General features: G+C 37.4%; 1 protein-coding gene across 5 annotated transcripts in view; it reads right to left on the bottom strand.

Annotated features, from left to right (window-relative positions):
- Positions 1–26,990, bottom strand: part of SETD2 (SET domain containing 2, histone lysine methyltransferase) — a 121,909-nt gene that overhangs the window by 72,557 nt on the left and 22,362 nt on the right. For 4 of the 5 annotated variants that reach the window (XR_005834565.1, XM_040628906.1, XM_040628908.1 and 1 more), the window contains exons 2-9: positions 19,224–19,263; positions 12,877–17,243; positions 9,728–9,859; positions 8,223–8,351; positions 6,903–7,026; positions 5,891–5,968; positions 3,906–4,003; positions 1,400–1,526 (exon numbers count right to left, since the gene is read on the bottom strand). Coding sequence is in view for 4 of the 5 variants with exons in the window: in XM_040628906.1 (XP_040484840.1) it covers positions 1,400–1,526; positions 3,906–4,003; positions 5,891–5,968; positions 6,903–7,026; positions 8,223–8,351; positions 9,728–9,859; positions 12,877–17,243; positions 19,224–19,263 (5,095 nt within the window). In the remaining variant the exon portion in view is untranslated. The remainder of the gene's footprint in view (positions 1–1,399; positions 1,527–3,905; positions 4,004–5,890; positions 5,969–6,902; positions 7,027–8,222; positions 8,352–9,727; positions 9,860–12,876; positions 17,244–19,223; positions 19,264–26,990) is intronic. The other variant, XM_040628907.1, reaches the window with a different exon arrangement.

Here is a 26,990-nt window from a genome sequence, read left to right as displayed (position 1 = left end):
ACACAGCAACATTGGCTGTTATGACCACAACTGTTTGAGTTGGGAGAGGATGAAACTGCTCTCTACAACTTGCAGTACAACATAATGGTTAAGAGCAAACACAAGAGCTAGTTCATTTTCATTACCTGCTGGGTGATGCCTTAGTACTCTCATGTGTAAGAAAGGAAAAATCCTTGTACCCAATTTCAGGACTTACTGTGAGAATTACATGAGTTAATGTGTCAAGTGCTTAGCTGAGTGCCTGGCAGACCATTACGGTATATATGCTCTCCAAAAAGACAGCTGAAGCACACACAATACTCTACTCTAAAGAACATGTGTTCATCTTGGGTGGTCTGCCAACACCCATATTTGTTGAAACTTTGCTTTTTGGCACTTTTTAAATGGCCTTTCTTATTTTTCAACTGCCCTCTCCAATGTTTTTTGCTATCTATATCTTCTTACAGAATTCAGATGTTCCATAATTAATTCTCCCCAATTAATTTGGGCTTACTGACATCACCTTTTAACTATTACACTTTTATCCCCTTGCCCCAATACATCTTCTATCTCCTCATCTAAGCAGTAATTTATACTTAATTTATGTAGCCATTTATAATTCTTACCGTACTGGTTCCTGAAAAGCCCAGGCATGAGCTAACTGCTAAAGAATCATAGGGGAATTTGCTGACTAATCCCCTTAGCCCCCTAGCCCCTGCTCCTAGCTCTCCACTAAGATTCATAGATCTGGGGATGGACCCAGAAATGTGCCCTGCCAGGTGGTTCTGAGGCTGAGAAATACTGTTCTGGTGAAGGGATCCTCTGAAAAAGGGAGGGGGGATTTTAATAAAACAACACTTAGACCTTGTCCCGGGTAAAAGTCCCTTTATTAACAAGAGAGCTCCTTCCTCCAGTAGTAACTACGGTGAGCTAGGGTCCAAAAAAGGCTATTGATTACTATGCTAATGTAGTAAATGAAAAGACCACTTTCATCATTCCATTCTCACTCTTGGGTTGCCTGTCACCTCTCAAAACTCACCTTATACTCCAAAGAGGTTTTTCAGAGTCTGTAAGAACACTTGCAAACTTTTAAGAGTTGCAAACAAAAAACAAAGATTAGGAATGCCTTAAGTAAGTTAGCAGATAAACATTTCATTTGTACTTAGGATTACGAGTTTTACAGGCTCCAAAAAAACTATTAGCCCATGTGTTTACAAGACGACTTTAATAGTTCTCGGTAACTAATTCTAATCTCTATGAACCTGAAATAAAAATAGCAACCATAATTCTTTTCCTGGTTATCTCATCTGATCCTGACTTTCCCTGGTTGTAGTATGACTTTTCAAATTCCAATCAGAAAAGCTACCCCCCTTCTTAAAACATATATGGTAAAAGTTGAAAGAGAGGATGAAACACTTACTGAATCCTTCTTACGGGATCGTTCCTTCTTCATTTTTCCTCCTGCTGCTCTGATACTGACTCTGTTCTCTCCTCCCAGGTAACCTCGGCAATTAGCCGACCCACAGAAACATTTCTGAGCTTCTTTTCTGTTTTAAAGAGCATTGGAAAGATGTCAGTTATGTGAAAGTAAACCATATAAAAATGTCAACAATACAACAATCACATACAAAAGAGAAGTCAATTCAGCCTAAAACAAGTAATTACTTTAAGAGACTCCAACAAAACTGATACTAATTTAAAGGAAATGCCTGACAACTGCTCTTAAAAAATATTCATTCTTTTTCCAACCTTCCCTTATTAAAATCAGCCAAGAAGTTAATGAGTAATTTCTTCATTTTATGAGTACACACTAATGTATAAAAATAAAAGATCATAACATATTTGAGCTGAGAACAAAACTGCTTAAATAGTTCAATATCTCTTAATATGTAAATATTTAACTGGCACACAGAACAAACAAAATGTATTGTTATAAATACATATACACAGATACAAAATTCAATATGTACAGGATACATAAAAGGAAACACATGATTATTAAAAGTTACCACATAAGGATGAGATATTAGATAAGAAACACAGTAATACATAAGTATAACCATGGAGTCAAGGAAAAGTGGTGGAAAGAACACAGGCCTAAGTCTACAAGCCTGGGTACAAACCATCACGGCCATTTATTTATTCTGTGACCTGAGGAAAGCATGAAAAACTGTACCAAAAGTAAACTGATAGATTTAGTTTATGACATTACTAATCAAAGGCATAAAAATAAATTATTCAATCAATACAGCAGGACATCACAAATAGCACTTGATTTCTAGTACCCCTTCCTTCAAAGAGGGCAGTGCAAATACACGTGGAAAAAATACAACGTAGGAGCCCTACATACAACCTGGTCAGCACTCATCCCCTGACTGCTACACCACTGACTGCCTAGATCCATTCGTTCACAAGGTGCTGCAAAACGTGATACCATTACTACTTCATTTATTAGCTGAAATGACCTCCAAAAGAAGAACTTCCTCTCATCAACTATTTGGTTTAACCTAAAGAAGAATTCACTTGGGGAAGGCAGGATAAATGCTTGACTTTTTTTTTCCTTTTTTAACTTTTAAACTACTTTTTAAAAATCATGAATTGATTTATTCACCAATATTCACTGTAGCATTATTCACAATAGCAAAAAAGTGGAAACAACCCAAATGCCCACTGACAAATGAATGGATAAACAAAATATGGTATATACATGCAGTGGAATATTACTTAGCCATAAAAAAAGGAATGAACTATTGGTACATGCTGCAACATGAATGAACCTTGAAAACACTGAATGTTTTCTAAATGAGGTCACAAAGGACAACATTTGTATGATTCCATTTATGTGAAACATCCAGAAAAATCCACAGATATAGAAAGTAGATTAGTGTTTGCCAGGGACTAGAAAAAGGGGGAAATGGGGCATGACAGCTTAACACAAATGGGGTCTACTTTTGGGGTGATGAAAATGTTCTGGAACTAGAGAGTGGTGATAGTTGTACAAAATGTGACTGTACTACATGCCACTAAACTGTATACTTTAAACATGGTTAAAAAGGTGAACTTTATGTTATGTGACATTTTCCACGATAAAAAATAGCTAAAACATGAAAAAATAAATAAAAATCATGAATTGGATCCCTTCTATTACGACTAATGTAGTTTTATTTTTAAAATATCATTAAATCTCATGGCTTTTACATAATCGGTTTCAAACCACTGTAGTTATTACGCTTATTGATGCTTAAGTGTTAATAAGAACTCTCTCACTATTATGAGAGCTTATTCAAGCTAGGTCCAAGTCCTTTTGACATGACTCTCATCTTTTATAACAGGTTTTCTGATACAACAAAATAATCCAATATCACCTTCTTCAATTTCTGTCTTAACGTGAAATCAGACACTTCAAGGAACCCTGTTCCTTTTAGTGGGGTTCTATGAAACCACAATATAGATGCTAGGGGTATTCACTGCTACTTCATCAGTCATTATTTTGGTTAGAGAGAACAAGTAAATTATCTTTCACAGTACAATGTGGTATAGATCAGAAAAGATTAGTCATGAGTTGGTAACAGATAAATGATGGATACACAGGGATTTATTATACTATTCTCTTTACATTCACACACACGCGCACACACACACACAGCAGACATTTCCATAATAAAAAGGGTTTTTAAAAATTACATATGAAAGATAATTATATGAATAAAACAGCATGAAATTCAGAGAAAGATTATGTAAATCCCGTACAAATCCCTTAACGGCCACAAGTGTCATACAGTAGGAAAAACACACAAAACTGAAAGAGTAAAGACCTGGTGGTACATATAACTTTTCAGTAATTCACATCAAAGTTTTATATCTCTATATCTAAACAGCCCATTTCCCCATCAGAAGCAGCAAAACAAAATAAGTACAATACTCACCCATATCTTTGGAACTGATAGTCAAATGTTAACTCCGAGCCTGAAGGAACCAGTTTGGTGGTAAAAAACCCAACCCTCAGTTGTCCATTCACAGTCCACTGAGATGTTGTTTTTAAAAGAAAAGAAATTAATAGTAACTGATTAATCTGTGTGTTTTTCTTTAAAGATCATCATCTGCCTTAATTATGCATGTGCCTTTAGACAATAAAAGCTTTTCCAAATAGCAAATAGGGAACTTTTTTCTTCAAATAAACTATCATATTTAAGTGTTACTCTTTTTTTTTTTTTTTTTAAAGATTTTATTTATTTATTTGACGGAGAGATAGAGACAGCCAGCGAGAGAGGGAACACAAGCAGGGGGAGTGGGAGAGGAAGAAGCAGGCTCATAGCGGAGGAGACTGATATGGGGCTCGATCCCATAACGCCGGGATCACGCCCTGAGCCGAAGGCAGACGCTTAACCGCTGTGCCACCCAGGCGCCCCTTAAGTGTTACTCTTATTTCATACCACCAGATTGAGTATCATCTATAATTTGTCTCTAATAAAAGTAACTGCTACTTTAACTTGTCTAAAATACATTTCCACACAGTAAATATTCACTTGTACTAAAAACAGACAAATAGGGAACGCTTGGTGTCATTGACTATTACAGGCAAATTGGTATTACTTTATGTTATGTTAAAAGTAACATCTTATTCTAAGATGGAACATGGAACTATATAAACAATGACGCCAAATGTTTAATTTCATGAAGCGGTGGTCATATGACTGAGTGTAGTGAAAGGGAAGGGAAGCATGAGAACAGCTGCCTGAAACTCAAGAATTAAAATGGGAGTAAATACACAGGGGTTAGAACTTGTAGCTCCAAAACATGTAAGATGTAAGTCAACTGTAGAGCTCCTATCCAGACCATGTGAACATGTTACTGATGAAAAAACCCAGATTTAAAGAGATGAAGGGACACAGTACAACTGCAGTCTCACAGTTAGACACATGGCCACCAGCTGCAGGCAAAACTAGAACCAGAACTTAGGTTAAATGATTACAGACTGGGTTCTCCTATTTATTATATGGCTTGGGTCTTAGAAGGGCCATATCTAAGATATATTAGTACATAGATCAAAGGACAAAAAATATCCAGGAGTGAAAAACAATATTTTAATATGAGAGGGAACCGTGATACTTCTCTAGGGAGTGGGACTATAGCCTTCTTCGCCTAAAAAAAGAACCAATGTTCTAACATATATATATTGTTTCATCTAAGCTCAAAACACAAATTAGAGAGTACTAAAATCATTACTTCAAAATGTTTTATCAAATTCAATAAACGAATGTATCAAGTGTCAACTATGTGCCAGGCACAGGGACAGAGAGATAAGCAAGACCCAGAGCCCAGCCTTGCTGAGGAGAAGCACTGTAACCACATGCATATCACATATAATCCCTCTCATCTATGGCCATTCAGCCCCTTATGTTATTAAAACCACCTAATTTGGCACCTGGATAAGAACTGATAAAAATCTCAATATAATAGTACACGCTGGACTTCAAAATTAAATTTGTTTTGTATTTTGGTACCTTTGAAATAATAGCTAAAATTTATGGGCAAAGAGAGGTGACAATTAAATGCAATGGGAGTTCCTGGATTGGATCCTAGTCCAGAAAAATGACAGGTGGCAAAATCTAAATAAAGACTTTAAAACAGTCGACAGTTAATAGTATTTCTTGGACTGGGTAATTGTATAATGGCTATGTAAATGTGAACATTTGGGGAAGCTAGGTGAAGTACATGGAACTCGGTACTGTTTTTTCAGTATTTTATAAATCTAAACTTATTTCAAAATAAGATTTTTAACAACAGAGTAGGAAAAAACGATTAAAATGATTAAAAAATAAAATCCATGGGTACCCTTGATGTAGAATCTAAAATTAAGAGAAGAGCAATCTTAACAAATATCCCAAACTTTAAATCTACTTCGACTTACTTTTTGAGTTTCACAGTTTGGTTCACAGCTGTGATTCATGAAACGAGAGCAGTTTCCTTTCTGAGTGGCATCTATTATCTAGGGAAAGGGATCATTTTAAGAGTTAGAAATGAGACCTTAAAATACATGTATGTTTTGCAAAGGAAAGACATTAGGCAAATGCACGACCTGCATTCCCAACCCCTCTTCCTCTTTCATGTATAGACACATCCAAGTGACAAATATCCAACTGCTTCCTCAGGGAGATCTGCTAACTATCAACATCTTACTTACAAGCAAAATTATCTCCATACCTACCAATATCTCTGCCATTTACTTTTAGCTACTTCTTACATCCTCTTATATTCCAATTACACTTCAAGGGTATAAAACGCCATTTTAAAGTGCACAGTGCAGTAGCTCTCAAACTACAGTGCATATCTGAAGTCCCTGGAGAGCTCCTTAAAACTCCTGCTGGACCCACCCCCGGAATTAGATTCAGCAGGTCCTGGGGTAGGACCTAAAATTAGGTTTTCCAGGACTGAATAGAGAGACAGATATGAGAATCTAGTTGAATTTTATTACACCAGACATTAAAGAGATTTGTAAAAACGTAAAACAATGGCACTCCTCGTGTTTAAAACAAAAATTATTTGAAAATGCTTTATCTTCATAAAAACATTTATGTCAACATATAATGGTCTTGTTACTCTTCGGTGGTTTAATAAATATTTTTCAATTTCTCAGCTTTAATTTTTATGTAAGTATTGACAAATATAACTCACATCAAAAAAACTCTTTTGGGGGTATCAGTAACTTTTAAGAGTTATAATATGAAGCATGTATGTTTACATTTACATATATATGTAAATATTACCCTCTCCCACTCTTTTTGTAAACAAAAACTATCTATACTATTCTGCTCCTCTTTTTTGTCACTTAATGTCTTTTAAAGATCTGTCCGTATCAATGACCCTTTCAAACTCAACAATTTCCAGATCCGTTTCAAAGCAAACACATTCATGCTGCTCACCTCATCGTTCTTCAGGGCCATGAAATAGTAGTGGATGTTTTTGTTTCGTGCATATTCCTTTACCCGGGCTTTAAACTCTTTATGATCAAGTACTTCTCCACAATATTCTAGGACGAAGGTGTTCCTGGCAAAACAAAAGGGAAACAATAGCACTTCCTGCCTAGGAGCTATATGGAAAACATACAACCATGTAAAAAAATAATGGATTTAATGAAATATTGCTAAGTGAATAAATGTGGTATTATACAGGAAACAATTAAAATATATGTGAAGTACCTAGCATCTGAGTTTTTCTCCTTTCTAATACTTTTCCAAAAATGTTGATTCTAAGACACTTCTACATTTATACATACTACCAAAATGTGTATCCCTGATCTAACTAGATAAACATTCAAATCTGGTTTATTATCATGAAAACAGTGATTTACAGCTGAGAAGCAGCTCTGAAGAAATCAGGAGCCACTGAAATATTAGAGGCTTTATGTCCTAGGAGAAAAGACGGCAATTTAAACATAGCAGCCCTTCTACTGCCTTTACTCAGAGGTCTCTGATGATGTTAAAGGTCAAACAGACCTTTTCTCTCACTGCATTCTCTGTGAGTTTTCCCTAGTATTTATCAATAATTATGATTAATCTCTCTCCTTGGCGTCTTTCAGTTACCTTCCACCCGATTGGTCTTTCCTTGCTTATTTAGTATCTTTGATAGCGAAGAAATAGGTATAATAATACAGAGAATGTTATGGTATTTAACACTAAGTAGCAGATTAGTTCCAAAGTCCTCCTCATCCTTCGCATATCTGACAATATGTCCTGTTCAATGGAAATGCTCTACCAGTGAACATCTAAATAGTTTGTAACTAAAACATGAAACTGACACTCCCATCAGCATATGGAAGTTATACGAGTAGGAAAATGTGGGAAACCTGGAAACACTCTTTCCTAGTGTATTTTACCAAAGCAGCGTTCTTTGAAAGAAGCTTAGAAAAGCTAAAGGGCTTTGGGAAACAATTTAAAATACATATATTTTTAATTTTATTTATTTACTTGTCAGAGAGAGAGTGTGCAGGCACAAGCAGGGGAAGTGGCAGGCAGAGGGAGAAGCAGGCTCCCCACTGAGCAAGGAACCAATTCAGGACTCAATCCCAGGACCTGGGGATCATCATCTGAGCCGAAGGCAGACGCTTAACCAACTGAGCCACCCAGGCGCCCCTACAATAATCATTAAACCTCAGTGTAACAGACACATTATTTTCCTACAAAGTAGCTAACCAACTTCAATAACACAAAAATGAAGTGAAAGAGGATTAAAACATAACTTACGAAGGAAGGTCTTTGGCAGCTCTCAAGCCCCAGCCTTTCTTCTCTGTGAGTATGACTTCCACATCTGCGTGCTGCTTTCTCTGAAACCGTCTATTGGAACAATAATCCCCATTTGGACACCGAGAAGAACTGAAATGAGAAGTGTAGAAAATTAATTCTTCAAAGCAGAATCTCTAATGACACATAGGATGTGGAAAAAAACAAACAAGTAACAACAACAACAACAACAAACAAGAGACACAACAGCGCCTGCCTGGGTGCAGATATAGGAAACAAGGCCCACTTGAGGAAAGGAGAACAAAACAGCAGAAGATGACTGGTAAGAAAAGTGGGCTGCTAGAAGATGGAAGGTTGTTGATCTACTATGAAGAGCTCTGAACACCAGCTTAAATTTGAACCTGATCCTGACAACTACTCTAAGTTTGACTGTGGGAAACACATGAAGAAATGTATCCTGTACTTCCTATCTCTTTAGCAAGGTTGGAAGGAAAAGTCCAAAAAACGCAGAGGCAAGAGCAACAATGTCAAGTTAGGAGAATAATGCTAACTCTTGTGTCTCCTCTTCCTACATGTGTACTGTCATCTCTATTTTTTTTTTTAGATAAAGTAATACCAAAGTGCTTTCTCTTTATTTTTCTGAGGTATAGGTTTTATTCTCATAACACTAGAACATGAGCAAAAACAAAAACTGAGTTTGAAAGAAAACACTTTTTTAACACTAAAAACAAGGTATCTACATTATACATCATCTCCATATTCTCTCCATGTTAAAAATGATACAATTTTTCATCAAAGTGGTAAAAAAAAATAATCACACATTTTTTAATGTAAAGATGTTTATGGTTTATAAAAAAAATATAAAAGCAAATGTCTCTCAATAGAAGATGAATAATTATGAGTTAACTATAAACAGACTATATAAAGCAGCCGAGGGAAGATTCAGCTAGGTCTGTATGTGTAGCTCTGAACAGGTCTCCAAAACATATTTAATTGTGTGTTCATGTGTGTGTGGGACAGAGTGAGGGGGTAAAATTTTAAAAAGTACATATGGTAAAGATTTCATTTCTATACATAAAAAGTGGAAATAGCTATGAATGTTGATATAGGCATAAAAAGTATCTGGAAAGACCAGAAATAGAGGGATTGAGGTTTGGAAGACATTTTACTTTATGCACTTCTGAAACGCTAGGGTTTTATCTCATTTTATAGTAAAAGCTAGAAAGTATCAACACTTACCTCTCAGGACACGAACAGCGTAAGAGCTAAAAGGTTACTACGTTAGTATGAGGGCTACTTTACAAAGCACTGACAATGTATACTATAACGTACAACGCAAGGGAAATTTGTCTCCTTATAAACACTATTATACATTAGAGATTTCATTGCTTATAAATACTTGACAACAGGTAGAAGAGAAAGGTTAAATCTGACTCATTATTAATTCTTTCCACTATTTTGAGACATTTAATAGAATGAGCAAAATCAGAGCATTTTAATTTACTTACCATTCAATCATGAGGAGACGATTAAGACAGTCTTCTCCACACGCTATTTCACCTTGAGCTCTTTCATCTTTAGAAAGCGGTGTACACTCACACTGCATCCGCTTAATATCCCGATGAGATTTATTCTTCTTTCTATTAGGTAAAAGTTCGTAAGAATTGATTTAAGAAATCTCCTGGCAATGATACAACATACACAATCAAATATGTGCTAAATCTCAGTTTCACATTTAATGATTCTGGTTAAGTCAAACATTCAAAAGGAAGAAAACACATCCTCACTAGCATCTGTGAGACTGAAAACACTAACACTTATGTTGCAAAGAGAATGAGAGGCAACCTTTAGCCCTGGCAAATGGGAGGATAGGGTAAGTTCAAGTCTATCACTTTGGACTCAGCCCTCATTTCCTAGTCCATTTCAGCTAAGCCTCAAATTCTGAGCAATTTCAAGTGTTAATTGTCATATTTGGCTCAGGAAAAAAATAGGAAAACTTGTGAGAATCAAAAAGTGACACAGCTGATTAAAGTGGAGAATCAGTCCTCCTGGATGAGCAAATAATGGTTGAGGAAGAAAAGATTATTTATTTAATTTATAAAACATAAATAGAGACTGAGGAAGAAAAGAAGTTGAAAAAAATAAATTAAAAAATAAGAGTTTTTTTTCTTTTAGAGAGAGTGAGCGAGATGTGCACACACACAAGCAGTGGGGGAGGAGCAGAGGGAGAGGGGAAGGGGGGGGAGAGAGAGAGAGAGAGAGAGAGAGAGAGAATATCAAGCAGGCTCCATGCCCAGCTCAGAGCTCCACGCAGGGCTCAATCTCAAGACCCTGAGATCACTACCTGAGGTGATACCAAAAGTCAGACGCTTAATAGACTGAGCCACCCAGGCACTCCTGAAAGATAAGACTTTTTAATTACGAGTTTGACTCAATAAATCTTTCGGAGAATCTTTCAGTAACACTGCATAAATCTTGTTTAAAAGAAAACTGAATGATTAAAAAAAAAGAATGAAGTATAATTTACAGAACTGTATTACAGAATAACCATGTATCACAGAATAATCAGAGGACTAAATTTTCTCAACACAGACTAACTTATTTGGGGGTAAAAAGGGAAACTTTTCAAACAGATTGGGCTCATAAATCCCTATGCCAGGGTTTGCAAAGAAAAAGTGAAAATGTGATTATTTCCTGGCCTTTATGTTGAACTTTCTGACCCTTGCCAAAAAGAAAAAAAAAAAAAAAATCAAAGCTGGCTGAAGAAGATCTCGTTCTTAAGATTAGGGCAGTCTGACTCTCCAACCATCAGTGAAGAGCACAGCTGCTCTATGTGGCTGTCTTAATCTCCTAACTAATCTGCTTTCATCTTCAACATATGTTCCATTACAGTCCCAATTTATAAAGTACCTGAGAGTGTCCTGATAGCTTCAACTAAGTTTAAGTAACAAGAATGACTCATCTGGATCAATTCAAGGTATCATTCACTAATGAGCGTATGAATATTCTTAGCCTGAAGAAACAGAACTAAAGATAAACCAAGTACCTATTTACAAGTACCTTAAGAACCGTAATTTTGAAAAATCAGCAGTAGCTTTATTTTGTATTGCTCTATAAGGACTAATGGGCACAGATTCGGGTAACCCTATTTTCATTAGACATAAGAAAATTTTTTCACTATTCTCAATACCATTTTATAATAATAATTTGTGTTCTTGGGGGCTCCTAAAGGCCCAGCAACAAAAGGCACTTTAAAAATGTGAGTACATATAAATGGTTCCCACTCCAAAATGGCTCTCTAATGTTCCCACCAACCAGATTTATTTGCATGGTCTTATATGTACCTGATCTCACTGCTGAGTAAATCCCAGAGGGCTGGGTTGATTAGTTTTACTTCTAGTCTTTTACAAAGACCCTGGAGATTTCATCAATGTACTCACACAACTCCTAAAAACTACTACTTTAAATATTCAATATTTTAAATTTAAACCTAAGTTACTAGATGTAAATGACTATAACTGTAAGAGGCTCCCTATATCATAAAAAGGTTTTTATTTTATTTTTTAAAGATTTATTTATGTATTCAGAGAGAGAGAAAACACGTGTGCGGAGGGAGGGGAAGAGGGAGAGAGAGAATCTCAGACTCCATGCCCACCACAGAGCCTGACACGGGGCTCGATCTCACAAACCTGACATCATGATCTGAGTCAAAACCAAGAGCTGGATGCTCAATCAACTGAATCCAGGCACCCCAAAAAAGGTTTTTTGTTTATGAAAAACTTTTCAAGAGACCTAATTTTAACTCTAACCACAATGAAAAATTTCATTATAAAAAAAAATTTTTTTTAACACTTAAAGGGATGATGGCTAGGTAGATTCTTAGATAGAGGAGAAATTTCCAAAAGGAGAAGGTAAAGGGTTGGAAGACTACAGATTTTTTTAAAAAGGCACATTCAACACATACTTATATTGGGAAAACAAGAAGACTGTTGAGGAAGGGTGAAAGAAAGCAAGCTTCGAAGCTCTGCTCTAGAGGAATATGGAGAAATTTCATTACTCCTGTTCTCATTATACCTGTTTCATGTTAGGAATCTGTAGTAAACCGTTTTACCACTTAATTCTAAAATAGTGGTTATGCTACTGCCAAATTTAATCTATTAGCAATAGACTAAAAAACCAGACAGAAAATGGTGTTCTAGTCTAGTTCCAGCTTCATAAAGTATCTTTCAAAGATACTTCATTCTGAGCATTTTCGAGAAGGAAAAAAAAATCCAGGCAACTACCTTCTTCTTCTCTAAGCGCAGACTACTTTGCTGAAATTTTGTTTCATTTTTCACTAGTTACACATGTAAAAGGAATTTAAGAAAAATAGGGCTGGCCTAAATCATACTTTCAGAACCAAAGAGGTAATGAGACCCCCCCCAAATAAAAAATAATTTAGACATCCCCTTCCTGGGGGGGGGGGAAGGGATACTGAAGGAAAGACCCTATGACATCAAATCTAAATAGGTAAATACTTTTTCGACTTTTTAATGTATATCACGAAACTATATTTCATACAATTGACCTCATATATTCTGAACTGTTGAAAGCTAACTTTTTTTTTTTTAAACAAAAAGAGGTTAAAATTTGTTGGACAAGTATTAAGCCAGCTTACCTTTCTGTCAAATAAACATTTTCTTCAATTAGATCAAAGTAACAGGGCATCTTCCCTTGCTTGGCATATTCTTTCCATCGCTGTGGGTCCCTGAAGTCCTCCATGACACAAGAAGGCCCAACCAGTGCTGAGCCTGGGGGTACTGCTATTTCCCCCGGCTCTACCGCCACTCGAACTTTCTTTCTGTCCTGAAGTTCACCATCACTTTCAGAATCACTCTCCAATTCCTGTCTCCTTTTTTTAGGAGGCCCTCTGTCTTTCATATCATTTTTTTCTAAGTTTTTTGGAAGATCTTTCTTTTCGTTCACAGCTAGAGTGTCCTTAATGGAATTGCTGCTTATTTCAGGTGCTTGTACTGACCCTTTGTCCTTCTGAAGGGATAGAAAAAACTTATTGGACTGGCTTGAAAAATGAGATCCTCCACGTTGATCCCAATTCTCCTCCTCTTCACGGTCATCTGTTAAGGAATCTGGTACCTGCCCTTGAATTCGATCATACACAACCCCAGTTCCAGGAGGTCTACCTGCTGATCTGGGATCCCAGTAGCCATTGCCTTGCCAGTAATTACGTGTCCCACCATAATGTTCTGCACTTTGCTGATACTTGTGTCCACCACAGGCTCCATAGCTGCTGTCTGGTTGTTGGTATGTGGTAGTAGGCTTTTCTTGTTGAGAGAACTCCCACCCTAAGCTTCGGAGCTCTTCTGATGAGCGGAAACCATCCACTCGGGAGATCTCACAAGAGGGAGAAAAACTCAACTCTGTTTTTCCCAGTCTACTATCTGGCCTGTTAGGGAAAGTGATCTGTTGCCGAGACTTATTTGGGACATCTTCAAAATCATCAGAAGAATAAACTGGCAGCTCTTCTTGCTGCCTAGAAGCTATTTTGGTTTTTGCAGTTTCCTCAGAATTTGGATGACCTAGAAAGTCAGATTTCACATCTGTATGACTTGTACTATCAACCCCATCACTCTGAGGATGAGCCATTTCAGACAGGTGGTTATCTATTTGTTTTCTGCTGGGCTGTGTGAAAGAAATTTCCAGATTCTTCTCTGTCCCTTTATGATGGAAGAACTTCTCAGTTTGAGAATAGGGTTTGCTTGCTAAACTCTCAAATTTTTCCTCATATGAATGTCTCCTTGACTCCAATCTCTCATCTTCCCAGTGGTCAGAATAGTGTCTGTAACTTTGACTGCTCCGAGAAGAACAAGGACTTGTTTCTTCCATGGGCAAAGTAGAATTCTTTGGCACTACCACAACAGACTGAAGACGGTTTCTTGGAATACTGCTATCATCAGAATCTGTATCTTCAGAGTCACTTTCATCACTTGAACTTTCAGAAGAACCAGAATAATCTTCATGGACAGTAGATACAATCTCTGAGGCATGCCCACTACTGTCACATTTTAAGGTATATGTTACACCATCACTGTCTTCCATGGTTAAATTCAAGTCACAAGAAGAAAATACAACTTCTGAGTCATCAGAATTATGCGCATGTCCTCTTCCTCCTCCTTCATCCAAAGAGATTTCTGCTCTTCCTCTTCTATCAGGCAATATGGAATTCCCTTCTTCTTGAGCCTCTTGCACACATTTCCCAGATAACCCATTATTATGCCTGTTTTCCCAAGAAGCAAATCCCTTTCCTGAATCAGGCAGGCCGCTACCTACTTCTACTGTTTCTTTCTCTGCATGCTTTAAAAACTCTGTGCTTTTACTCTTCAGCACAGCACCCAAAACTGGAGATGTGTTCTCTCCACACTGCAAGAGAGTTAAACTGTCCACTTTTATTCCTGGTGGAAGACTTGGAAGAGATGAAGCAATGCCTGAGCTCTCTATAGGTGGATATAAACCATCAAAATGATTAACAGAAGCTGTACTAGTGCTACCAACACTCTGCTTATATTCTTCACATGCAAATTTTGAGTGCTGATCTGTCAGATTTCTGTTATCACATATAACTGTTTTTGATTTCAAATGCACATTCATAAAGCTATTTGAAGAAATCTGTGTAACTGAAGGCTCAATCTTTTCAGCTTCAGAATGATGCAAAGAAGGGCTGTTGTCATTTGAAGTACGGTATATCTCTGAATCTTTGGTTTTACAGCAAGAAACTGTCATATCAACTGGTTCTTTAATTACAGTTTTAGAATAATCTATCGTCATAACTGGCAAAGACATGAGTTTATCTTGGTGTGGCGACACTGGAGGTTCTGCTTCTCTAAATGGGCTTCCTGACTTACTATGTAGCATGCAAGTATCATCCGAGTCTTTCTCTTTACATCTATTAATATTCTGAAATCCATTTGATGGAAGCATGCATGCTTTGACCAAAGGGGATACCTCCGATCCAGTCACACTATCATCAGAAGACATCAAAACAGTGTCAGTTTTAGAAGTGCAAAATGTTGCCAAATCAGATTCTGCCCCAGGAGATCCATTTATATTTAATTCTATGGGACAATAACTTCTTAATTGATCATTCTTCACTTTAGATAAAGAGTCTAATTCCTTAATACTATCATGGCTATCATGTCCTATAAATTCAGATTTAAAAATAAGTGATTCATCTAGCTTTTTAAAAGTAGGTGAATCATTTAATCGATTTGATGGAGATGGAGACCCAGTCTTTTCTCTTTCAGGAATTTTACTAATCATTCTTAATTCACTACCTTTTGAACAAGGAGCCTGTAAATTAAAAGAATGAGACGGTTTGATTTCCTCATTTAATTCTGTACAACAGAAAGAATTTTTAAATTTATCAGACTTGGATATAGATTTTGAAAGGGCAGATTTATAACGGGAAGCACTGCTATCATGCTTGGAATAGGATGACCCCCGTCGGAATCCCAGTTCATTAGGGGGAGAACAACATCTTTTCATGGCTTCATTTTCTGAAGTCCTTTTGGATTCTCTTTCTAGTTTTGAAGAATACTTTCCCCTCTTCTCCATCTCTAAGTAAGAGGACTCAGTTTTGCAGTCCCGATCAGATTTAGAATAGGATGATGATGTCCTTAGGTCTCTGTAAGAGAAGGAATGAGAGGAGGTGCGCCTTGAGTAGGTCTTCTTATACTCCTCTTCTGAGTCAGAACTCTCTCGAGCTCTGTTATCTGTATATGGCCGAGAATAGCGTGCCCTCTCTCGATAAGGGGAACTCCGATGGTAGCGACGATCAGAGTCATAATAGTGGGATCGTTCCGACCGGGAATAGGATAAACTAGTTCTAGAGCTTCTGTCAGATCTAGAACGAGATCTGCTCCGCCTTCGCTCTCTCTCTGATCTACATCGAGAAGATATATACCGAGTATCTCTTTCAAGTTTTGAATAGCTAAAATATTTATCATCTCTCTCTGTTTTAGATCGTGACGATTTCCCTACGTCCTCACTTTTTAAAGGTGCTAAGCTCTTTTTTGAATCTCTTTCCTTTTCAATGTTTGCTGAAAATTTTAAATCATGTGATCTTTGACTTGAGGAAGTCCGTACAGAATCTTCATCAGATTCTGAAGCAAGAAAGGTGCCTTCAGATTGTGAGGATTTCTTCTTAGAGCCTGTTTTTTTGGAGCTCAGATTACTCTTAGAACTATCTGGAATTTCTTCTTCCTTCCCAATATGGGAATCTTCTTTTTGTGAGGGAGTATCTACTTGCTCATTCGAATTCTGAGTTATGTGTTCTTCTGAACTATTAGATACAGCAGCATCCTGCTTAGTGTCCACTTCTGAAGATTCTGGTACAGCTGTAACTGGTGGTTCCTTCAGTGATCTAACTGCTACATCTACTGGTGCTGTCATCAGAACTGGGATTGGCGTGTGTGGCAAGGCCACTGGCTCTGTTACTGGTGCTGGTGGTGAGGGTGCTGTGGCCTGGGGAGGTGGAGGTGGTGGAGGTGGAGATGAGGGTGGCGAGTCTACAGTTGTTGATTCTGCTATGACTGCTGGTAATGGTACTATGGGAGGAGGTGGAGAGGCCACTGCTGTGGCAGTAGTCAGCAGTGGCCTGGAGGTCACATGAAGCAGATGTTTCTTAAAATGAATTTTGCCCAATTCTACCCTTGATTTTGGTGGAGAAGATTCTTCTGTAGTAGATAAGGTATCTCCAATGTCCATTTTAATTTTAGGGGTCAAGTCTACTTGAAGAGGTCCAGCTGGGGAGTTTGGAGTATCATTTTGCTTTTCATTGCCAAGTGCAGTCAGAAACCTGTTCTGCAAAGTTTTCTTTGTAAGGCTGAAGCTGAAAGACACCTTCTGTCGTCCCTGTTCCTCCAAATTAACTTTTGTCTTGGTGCCTTTGGGTAAAAATCGACTAGAAGCAACACCTTTGAACATTGGTCCTTTGATGAAACCTGTTTTCTGCACATTTTCAATCTTTGCCTATAAATGAACAAAACAAGCAGTTACTACAACAATAAAGTTACTTTCAAATGACTAGCATCACAGTTTAAAATGTCAGGAAAATGAAAAGTCCTTTTTAAGAACAGTATGAACTTCACTGAGGTAGATAAGCCCTTCTTTATTATAGAAAATTTCAAACGTACTCTAGAGTATAGAGGATAGTATAATAAATCCCTAAGTACCCACCCCCAGTTTCAACAATTACCCATATTTTTCTATTCTTGTCTGTTAAACAAAGAATTTATCCATTTTTATAATTTTTTTCAAGGCAGAATTTTTAATAAGAATTAAAAAAAAAATCCTATGTACTTCAAGATACAACACAAAAAGACAAATACAGAGCAATAGCTAACAACTCAATGAGGAGAACAGTTTGTTCCTGGGTTCTATCTGAGAAGAAAAGAAGTCATTATAACCAGTGGTCTCCTGGCATCACATAGAATCACTTAGATGCTTAGTAAAATATGGTTCGGTGACAAAACTCCAAGGAACAGCAATTCACTAGATCTAAGGTAAGGCAAGAAAGTATGTTCTGTTTGGTTCTGTTTTTGGGAAATAAGCATGTGAGGCAATTCCAATGGACTTTCCAGATGTGAAAACCACTGGTATAGAGCAGTTTCCCATCTTATTTTATAGATAAGGTAAGCAAACGAGGACCAGACTTTTCTGCCTTCCTGTAAATTACTCCACCCTAGCACACTACCACTGTCTCTGCCTGGGCCCCACATACTCAGGCCATGCTAATTTATCGTCCAATCCTACTGTATGAGTATGAACTACAAAGTTTACATCTAAGAAGATTTCTCCCTCCATTATTTGCCAAACCACCAAAGGCAATAGAGGGCTTTAGAAGTTAAAGGTATAACCTAGGTGGTAGAGAGAACATCAGAAAAATTACAGCAACACACTCAAGCCTAAATTAAAGATGGTACACTGGCCATCCGCAACATTTTTCTAATTGATGTTCTTTAATCAATTCTGGCTGTTTAAGAGAACAGTTTTCCCTTTCAATATGGTAAAATCTGAAATCAGTTTTCCATTATACAGTAACAATTCAAGTGGGAAAGTAAATGTTTTCTCACGCATTATCATAGAGCAGTGGTCTTTAAATACTTTAAAGAAGCAGAATCCACTTGTCAAATGAAATCTTACATGGTAGCTCAAAACATAAAAACAGGTAAAATGCTGTCTCCAGAGCTGCCAGTTTCCTCTACCTTGCCTAAAGCTTTTGAAGCTCCAAAGTGTAAAAAACATTTTCTCAAGATATAAAACGTTCCGGGGCGCCTGGGTGGCACAGCGGTTAAGCGTCTGCCTTCGGCTCAGGGCGTGATCCCAGCGTTCTGGGATCGAGCCCCACATCAGGCTCTTCTGCTATGAGCCTGCTTCTTCCTCTCCCACTCCTCCTGCTTGTGTTCCCTCTCTCGCTGGCTGTCTCTATCTCTGTCAAATAAATAAATAAAATCTTTAAAAAAAAAAAAAGATATAAAACGTTCCTCACTGGAATGAGTTACCATAGATCTAAAAATACAGCAAAAACTATTACTTCATTTCACATTCAAAATGATAGTTAGGGGTGCTGGCTGGCACAGTCGGTGGAGTGTGCACTCTTGGTCTCAGGGCTGTTGAATTTGAGCCCATGTTGGGTTTAGAGATTACTTAAAAAATAAAAGCTATTAAAAAAAAAGACACCTAAATTTTGAGTTATTGTGGGGGTTTTTTGTTTTTTATTTGAGAGAGAGACAGAATGCACACATGAAAGCAGGGAGTCGGAGAGAGAATCTTAAGCAGGGTCTATGCCCAGCTTGGAGCCCGACGCGGGGCTCAACCTCACAACCCTGAGATCATGACCCGAGCCAAAATCAAGAGTCAGATATTTAACCAACTAAGCCACCCCGGCGCCCCATCAATTTTGAGTTTTTAATCCAATAATTACTAAATAACTCGTTAAATTATACTTACCTCATTTTCTTCTTCTCTATTGCCATCCAGCCAAGAAAGCATGCAAAAGAATAAACAGAAATCATAAATACTTAAAACCGATTGAAATCAAAGTTGTTTTTTATTAAAACCTAGGATACCTACAACCTATTCGATCTGGTATTCAATTATGGGCTGTCCATTACTTCAAAGTTTCAATTACATTAGTATAGCAAATATTTATTGACTATAGCACCATGTACCGTGAAATAAAAGGTGAATAAAGCAGAGTCCCTACCCTTAAGAAGCTTACAGTGTCCTGTTAATACAAAATGTAATTTTGTTACAAAAGTTAATTCCAACATAATAAAATACATACAAGGATAGAAATATACACAGTGTAACAGCAAAGAGGGAGATAACTCAGTTTAATAACCCATTTTGGTAGAAAAATAGGAAAGCAAAGAATCCTTCCTAAAAGAAGAGTAGTTTCTGAAGAATATACCTGTAGGAAGATCCTAGGCAGAGGGAGATTCTCCACAAAGGCACAGAGATTAAAACATAGAACATGTGCAAGAAAACTCTGAACAGTTCAACATTACCTGAGTATAAAGTATAAGGCAGAAAGAAGTCAATAATTAGGTGAAGTACGGGGCAGTAGCCAGGTCCAAAGGCCAGTTACTCATGAGGAGAAATATATTTTATCTTACGGATTAGGTGTTCTCAATCCTTCATGGTATCCATTAACAGTCCTTTCGCTGATTACAAGGTATACACTCTGTTCCATGTCACAGCATGTGGCTCTCTCAGCGCAAAGTTATGTCCTAACAAAGCTAACCACGCTGTGTCCTGAGACTAAGGACTCAAAAGCCAGAAAGTCTGGTGTACACCGGTGCACCAAGGCATACTGGGGAAAGGGAAGCTACAAAAGGGCTTTAGGTTATGACAGCCAAATTAGCATTTTAAGCAGACCACTCTATAGGCTATATGGCAAGACTGGAATACAATAATGTTTTAAATTCCCCTTAAAAGAAATGTACAAAAACCGTGTCTCCAAATGTAGGCCTGACTCCATCATAATTCAGTCTATTCACCAATGCCTATGTAGCCATACAAAAACCAAGTAACAAAGGGAAAAAAGTTGGCAACATATGGAGGAGATGTGACTCAGGGTCAAGGTTAAACACTTTGTTATACTCCAAAACCACTAAAAACTTCGCAGATGCAATCTTAGAACTGTATTTCATTAATTCTGTGATGTGTATTTTCCCCACATACAACACCTCTACAACACACCATCAATAACATCATAGTTTGGCAGCATTTTTTCCTTTCTTGGTGGTTCATAAGATAGTTGTGTCTTACAACCTATGACATACTAGATTTGATTTCAATTAGTACCACGTGGAATTTTTTCAAGAACATAAAAGGAACCTGGACACACCCAAGCATTTGGAATGTCATTCATATTTGTACTCTCCTTTCCAGGGTACATTTAAAGAACGTTCATGCTTGTCTGCATGGTATCCATCTATATCCACACAGAAGTGCTGGAAATACTGAGGTGACCAGAACTCTTTCCTAAGCCTGAGCAGTTCTACTTTGGACAAGCAAATAAACAGGATAATCCTGACAAACTATAATCAAAGTCATCACATGGTCAAAAAGCTGATGAAATATTATAAATGTGGTATTCAGGGGTGGGGAAGAAATAATGGTCCATTTCAGAAATCAGAGAACTGCTTGACAGAGATGGCAAGACATTTCCCAGAACGTGATAATAAAATGTTTATAATAGGAAGAATATAGGCATGTACAGAAAACATGAGGGACAATATAAAATGTTCTCATTGTAAAGGCATGTCATATTGATAGAGAAAGATCAAATTACAAACAAGCAGAAGGAAAAGTCCACAATCCAACATCCAGAGACAACTGCTATTAACACCTTGGTGTAAAGAGTCTTCCAGTGCTGCTTCTGTGTACATGGTGGTGGTGGGGAGGAGAGGGATAAACACAGATCTTCCTTTTTAAGTATAGCAATCACACCATACAAGCCATTCTGTATCTTGCTTCCTTCCCTCATCGTAAATAGAGCAGGTGGCAAACAAGGTGTTTAGATCACAGAAAAAATATGGAATCACTACAACAGATCGAAGGGAATGATCTTGAAAGAAGGGGATACAGATGAGTGAAGACATAGTTAAATTTTAAAACAAGGCAAGCATGTCCTTTTGGCTTCTATTTCTCTCTCACATCCTCATTTGAACATTGAGAGAAGGAACAGGGCAAAATACTTAAACAAAATTCAAGTTTTAGGAACAGAAATGGAAGCGGGTTATAATCCTCAATGATGCTGCCCAAAGTTGGACATTACTAATTTATAATACAGCTTGTCAGCACACTTAGTCTACTTTTGCTGGCAGCATTAAACTATCTAGAAGCAACTAAAGGAAACAACTGGTGAGTTACTCCACCAAGTTGGGTGGGACAAGAGGGGTAGAAGGCAAGGAGATGAGAACTAAAGGTATTCCCCAGAATATGTAAATGACTGACCTAGTAATCCAGAGATAACAAAAAGAGTGAAATCTGAAAGAAGGTGATAAACTGAAAGAAGGGTAGAGGCAAGATACTACTAGCTTCGAAGAGTAAATCTGCTGAAAACCAGAAAGAGAGGCAGAAGGGTAAGGTGAAAGAATTGGAAATTATGGTCAGAGCACCAGAGTTGGGGTACATTTCCAGGAAATGACAACACCCAGCTGTGGCCATGGAAGCAGACTGCCACTGCAATAAGAGGACAAGACTTTTTTGAAGAAACAAAATTGTGAGGCCACAATTAACAGCAAGAATCAGCCACAAATGTTTTTTAATAAAAGAATACTTTGTTTTGGTAAATAATGTAAAATAATGTTGAAGGAAGGTTGATGGAACAAGGATATGGAAGCCAGAGCTAGGAGTACAGAGTCCCCAGCATCTCTGCCATGAAAAATAATGAGGCATGCAAAAACAGCCATTTAATTCTCTAGCATAAGATCGTGCTAGAATGGCCTTATTTCTTTTGAAAAGCTAATCCAGAAGAAAAAACAGGAAGACTGAAGCCAGTTGTCTGTCAAAAACGTATAGTATAAATACCTGCAGCTTGCTGAAGAACTATATTTAAAGAATGTTGATTAATCCACGTCAGCATGGTGACAAATCTCCACTAGGTCACAGGGCACACGTGGAAAATGACTTAACTAAGAGATATAGTCATAGCAAGTTCAAAGAACCAATGAATGACATGACTATTAAAATCAACCAACTAACTACCCAATCTCTCTGGTTAGGACACAAAAACTAAAGTTTCCAAAGGGAAACCTGGTATAAGAGATTTGGCCATATCAAGAATATTCACAAATATAAATAGTTGGATAGTAAGGGAATCTAGTCTAGATACCATGTCACACAAGAAATGATACAGTTAAACAGAAGTTTTTTTTTTTTTTTTAAGATTTTATCTGTCAGAGAGAGAGAGAGACAGAGTGCACAAGCAGCGGTACTGCAGGCAGAGGGAAAAGCAGGCTCCCCACTGAGCAAGGAGCCCGACTTAGGACTCGATCCCAGGACCCAGGGATCATGACCCGAGCCCAAGGCAGACACTCAACCGACTGAGCCACCCAGGAGTCCCAAACAGAAGTATTTTTATTTACACTGGAAAAAAGATTACTTACAAAACCATAGTGATTTATTTTAAAATACCAGAAAACTTAGAAGATAAAATAGTCTTATTTTGCACAACTCCAGAAGTTTGACCTGTGACCAACAGAAGTACAGAATGATAGATTTTAGCTCATTTTAAGTTTGAACATTTTAAATTCATTTTCTTTATTTGAAAAATACACGCACTCAGGGGGAAAATTTAATATAAAGAGATTTACAACTCAAATTAGACCTCTTTCTCTGGTGGCAACTACTGTTAAGTTCTGTACATCCCTCCAGAAACTGTGTGCATATATGAGCATATGAATCTCTTTTTAGGGAAAAAACACATACACGAAAGGAAACATACCTTTCTATACCTCCATTTAAAGTCTTATATATCATTATATATCTATCTATCTATCTATCTATACACGGAGCTTCATTTATAGTTCTACCATCATAATAGCTTTTCATATTTATAAAGTCGTTGGTATTTTCTTTTTGCTGGAAAGTGCTTTTCAGGTCCTCTGCCAATCATCTGAGTTGTTGGTCTTTCTTACTGATTTATAAAAGTCAGATGTGAGGCATCTGCAACTGAAATGTGTCACTGTATGGGGCACTGAAGTTTCCTTGTCATCAGAAATGTTTAAGAAGAATCTGGATGAGAACTTACCTCAAATGAGAGAGAATTCCTATCCTAGATGTAAAGCTAAAAGTGAGGTTCTAGAAGGTCTCATTCCAGGCCTTCAGTTCACTGAATCTCCTGAACCACAAATCAGACACAGCATTTATTACTTTAACTTGATTTTAATAAGACTTTAAAGATGAGGTGGGAGAATCTTTATAAAGATTTCTTACTAAAACTCATAGATTCCTCAAATGCTCAAGGTCAGTGTTCCTCACATTTCAGTGATATATGGGCCTTTTTTAAAGAGACAAAAAATTGTCAGATATCGAAGCTAGATCTCAATTTAAGAATACTGACTTAAGAATCTAAAATTAGTATATTAAAATTTATTTTACTTGAAAATTACCACTGAAATATGGTAGTTTTCAAGTGAAATCAATTTTAAAACTTCAAACTGGTCAAAATAATTTTTAAGGTGTGTGGGTTAGAAAGCAGTATTTTATCAATGTTAATTTCTCAAAATTGGTAACTACAGTGATTATATAAGAGAATGCCTTTGTTTTTAGAAAATACACACTGGAGGATACGGGGATAAAAAGGCATCATGACTGTAACTATCAAACATTTCAGAAAAATAAGTAATGTGCGCATGTACGTGTGTGCGTAGAAGTATGACATGTTAAAATGTTCACGTTGGCGTGAAGTAGGTATACAGAAAATCTCTATATTATTTTTGGCCATTCTGTAAGTCTGAAATTATTTCAAAGCTAAAAATTGTTTTTTCAACTTAAGATAATCAAACACGAAAAACTTGTAAATACCCTCACAAAATCTCCACCCCTTACGAATTTGTTAAGAAAAAGGCTATGTGGACTCAGAGATCCTAGAGCCTCAGCTAGAGAGAAACACTACCTCTAAATTTTCCAAATTCATATTCTGGAAGGCAGGGATGAGAATAAGTTACATAAAAACTAGACCCTATACTAGACTGAAATTGTGAACACAGGGTATTGTGAAGAGCTGAAAACTCAAGAGATAAAACAAGGGAACTGTTGATAACAAAAGGAAGCCACCAATGATAACCTGAACAGTATTTCCCAACACTGCTTATTAACATATCCTTGCCCAGAGGTACACTCAAGTAGTAGTCTGACCTGTCTGGAAGAAAGGTAAGTTGCTGTGTGTATCCAGTCCCAAGGAAGGGTCACAGAGAAATACTGGCAGAGAGCCCTTCTCAAGTACTTAAGTGGTTATGTTTATCATTAGGAAAGAAATGGAATTTCGTAGCTTCAGTCACTCTCCTTCTACCCCCCCCCCCATGTTTCCATTTTAGGTTTCTACATCTGTGACCTGCTCTTCAACAAGTACAAACGAAAACATCTGTGTGGAAAAAAAGTCAGAATGAATGCACTGAAGTCATGCATGTTTTGACACTTTTAGGCACTTACAGTGTCATACACTTAAAACTTTAAATGCCTCAGATATTCAATGATATGGAAAAGTAGTACATCAGGGAAAAAGTCTACATAAGTAAAACTTTTATTATAAAAGATCAAAACTACCTAGTTCACAGCTTGACCTATGGTCATACACATTTGCAAACTGTATTAATCCTTCTGTAGGCCAAGGTTTTTGTAGGAAATCGATGTCCTCGCTAACTACCATAAGTTAGGTAAGAGACTACATCACAACATGCTTTTCAACAGCACACAACCACACTGATGGATTGCCCAATGACTTATTTTAGAAAGGCAACACTATTAACTACAAATATCAGAACTCATATCAATCACAAGACTATTTGTTCAACAATTATTTAAGGATCTATCCTTCTGAAGGCGGTGTTAGCTCTGTTAGGGCAAGACGTCAAGTTCACAGAATTTCATCCTTTACTTGAAATAATATGGCATAGAAGTATACCAAATAACTATAGTACAAGGTAATAAGTAATAATCACCATAACTGAGAAGGCTAATGAGGGGCTTTTTAATCTTCCTTTTTTAAGTTCAACCTCATCTCACTCTCCTGACTGTCCCTCATGAAAACACACCTTCTTTAGTATTTATTACATTAGGATGGCAATGTAACACAGCAAAGAGATCAAACTTGGATCACTCCTAGGCTGAAACCCTGCCTGTCTCTACCATTTACACACTCTATGACTTGTGCTACTCCATTCCCTTTCTTACTCTACTAGATGCCTGTTTCACACATCTCCCTGCCCCAAATTTCCATCACTACCATCACCCTGACCACTCTCAATTGAAGATCCCATCACTTTACTCAGTGCCCCATCCCTTTGCCTTCCATTTCCTATTTCTTTCCTTTCTCTATCATCAGTGTCTGTTTCTTTTTTTCTTCATTCTCATTAGTGAAACAGCTTTAAAGATACCTTACCTCAGGGCACCTGGGTGGCTCAGTCGTTAAGCGTCTGCCTTCGGCTCAGGTCATGATCCCAGGGTCCTGGGATCCAGCCCCGCATCGGCTTCCTGCTCAGCGGGAAGCCTGCTTCTCCCTCTCCCACTCCCCCTGCTTGTGTTCCCTCTCTTGCTGTCTCTCTGTCAAATAAATAAATAAAATCTTTAAAAAATAATAAAAATAGAAATAAAGATACCTTACCTTAAAAAAAAAAAAAGGCAGGGGCAGAGGCGGGGTTGTCATTAGGGACCAACATCTTAAAAGCCAATGGTCAGTTTCTTTTTGGAGAACACATTTTTCTGTTTTCCTCCTACCCTCACCGGCTATTCCCTCCCTAATCTTATTTGTTGGCTCTTCCTACTCTACCAGACGTCTTCAAGTTGAAGTACCCCAAAACTTGATCCCTCTTTGGCCTTCTTCTCTTCTCCATCTACTCTTTTCCCTCTAACTTCGTCTCATCCAGATTCATGGCTTTTAGTATCATCTATAGACTGGTGACTCCCCCATCTCCAAATCCAACCACTCTGCACTTATTTACCCAAGTGCTCACTGGACATCTCTACTTGAATATCTCATACATTTCTTAAATGTAACATGGTCAAAATGGAGCTAATGGTGATTATTCCATACGTGTACACGCCAATTAAAATGATTATTACATACATAAATTTACATTAACAGCCAGATGACCTTTCAAAAGCATAAATCAAATCATGACACATACGTGCTTACTCTCTTTCTGACCTTACCTCTTTTCACAATCCTCCTCATTCCCTAGGTTCTAGCCACATAATCCCTCTCTCTGTTACCTCAAACATTCCAAACTAATTTCTGGCCTTTTCACCTGAAGGTGCTTTCTTAGAATACCATTCCCCTAGATCGTCAATGGACTGCTCCTTCTCAATAACAGGATGACAGCTCAAATGTTATCTCCAAGATTCCCCCATCACTCTACCGCATTTTATTTCTTATTTTATTCCTAGTATTTATCAATATGGGATTTTTTTCTTTTAAGATTTTATTTATCTGTCAGAGAAGAGAGCACAAGCAGGGGGAGCAGTAGGCAGAGCAGGCAGAGGGAG

Source organism: Ursus maritimus, unplaced genomic scaffold (assembly GCF_017311325.1).
Source record: "Ursus maritimus isolate PB19 unplaced genomic scaffold, ASM1731132v1 scaffold_14, whole genome shotgun sequence".
Taxonomy (NCBI): Eukaryota; Metazoa; Chordata; class Mammalia; order Carnivora; family Ursidae; genus Ursus; species Ursus maritimus.
This window is presented reverse-complemented; position numbering and strand designations above follow the sequence as displayed.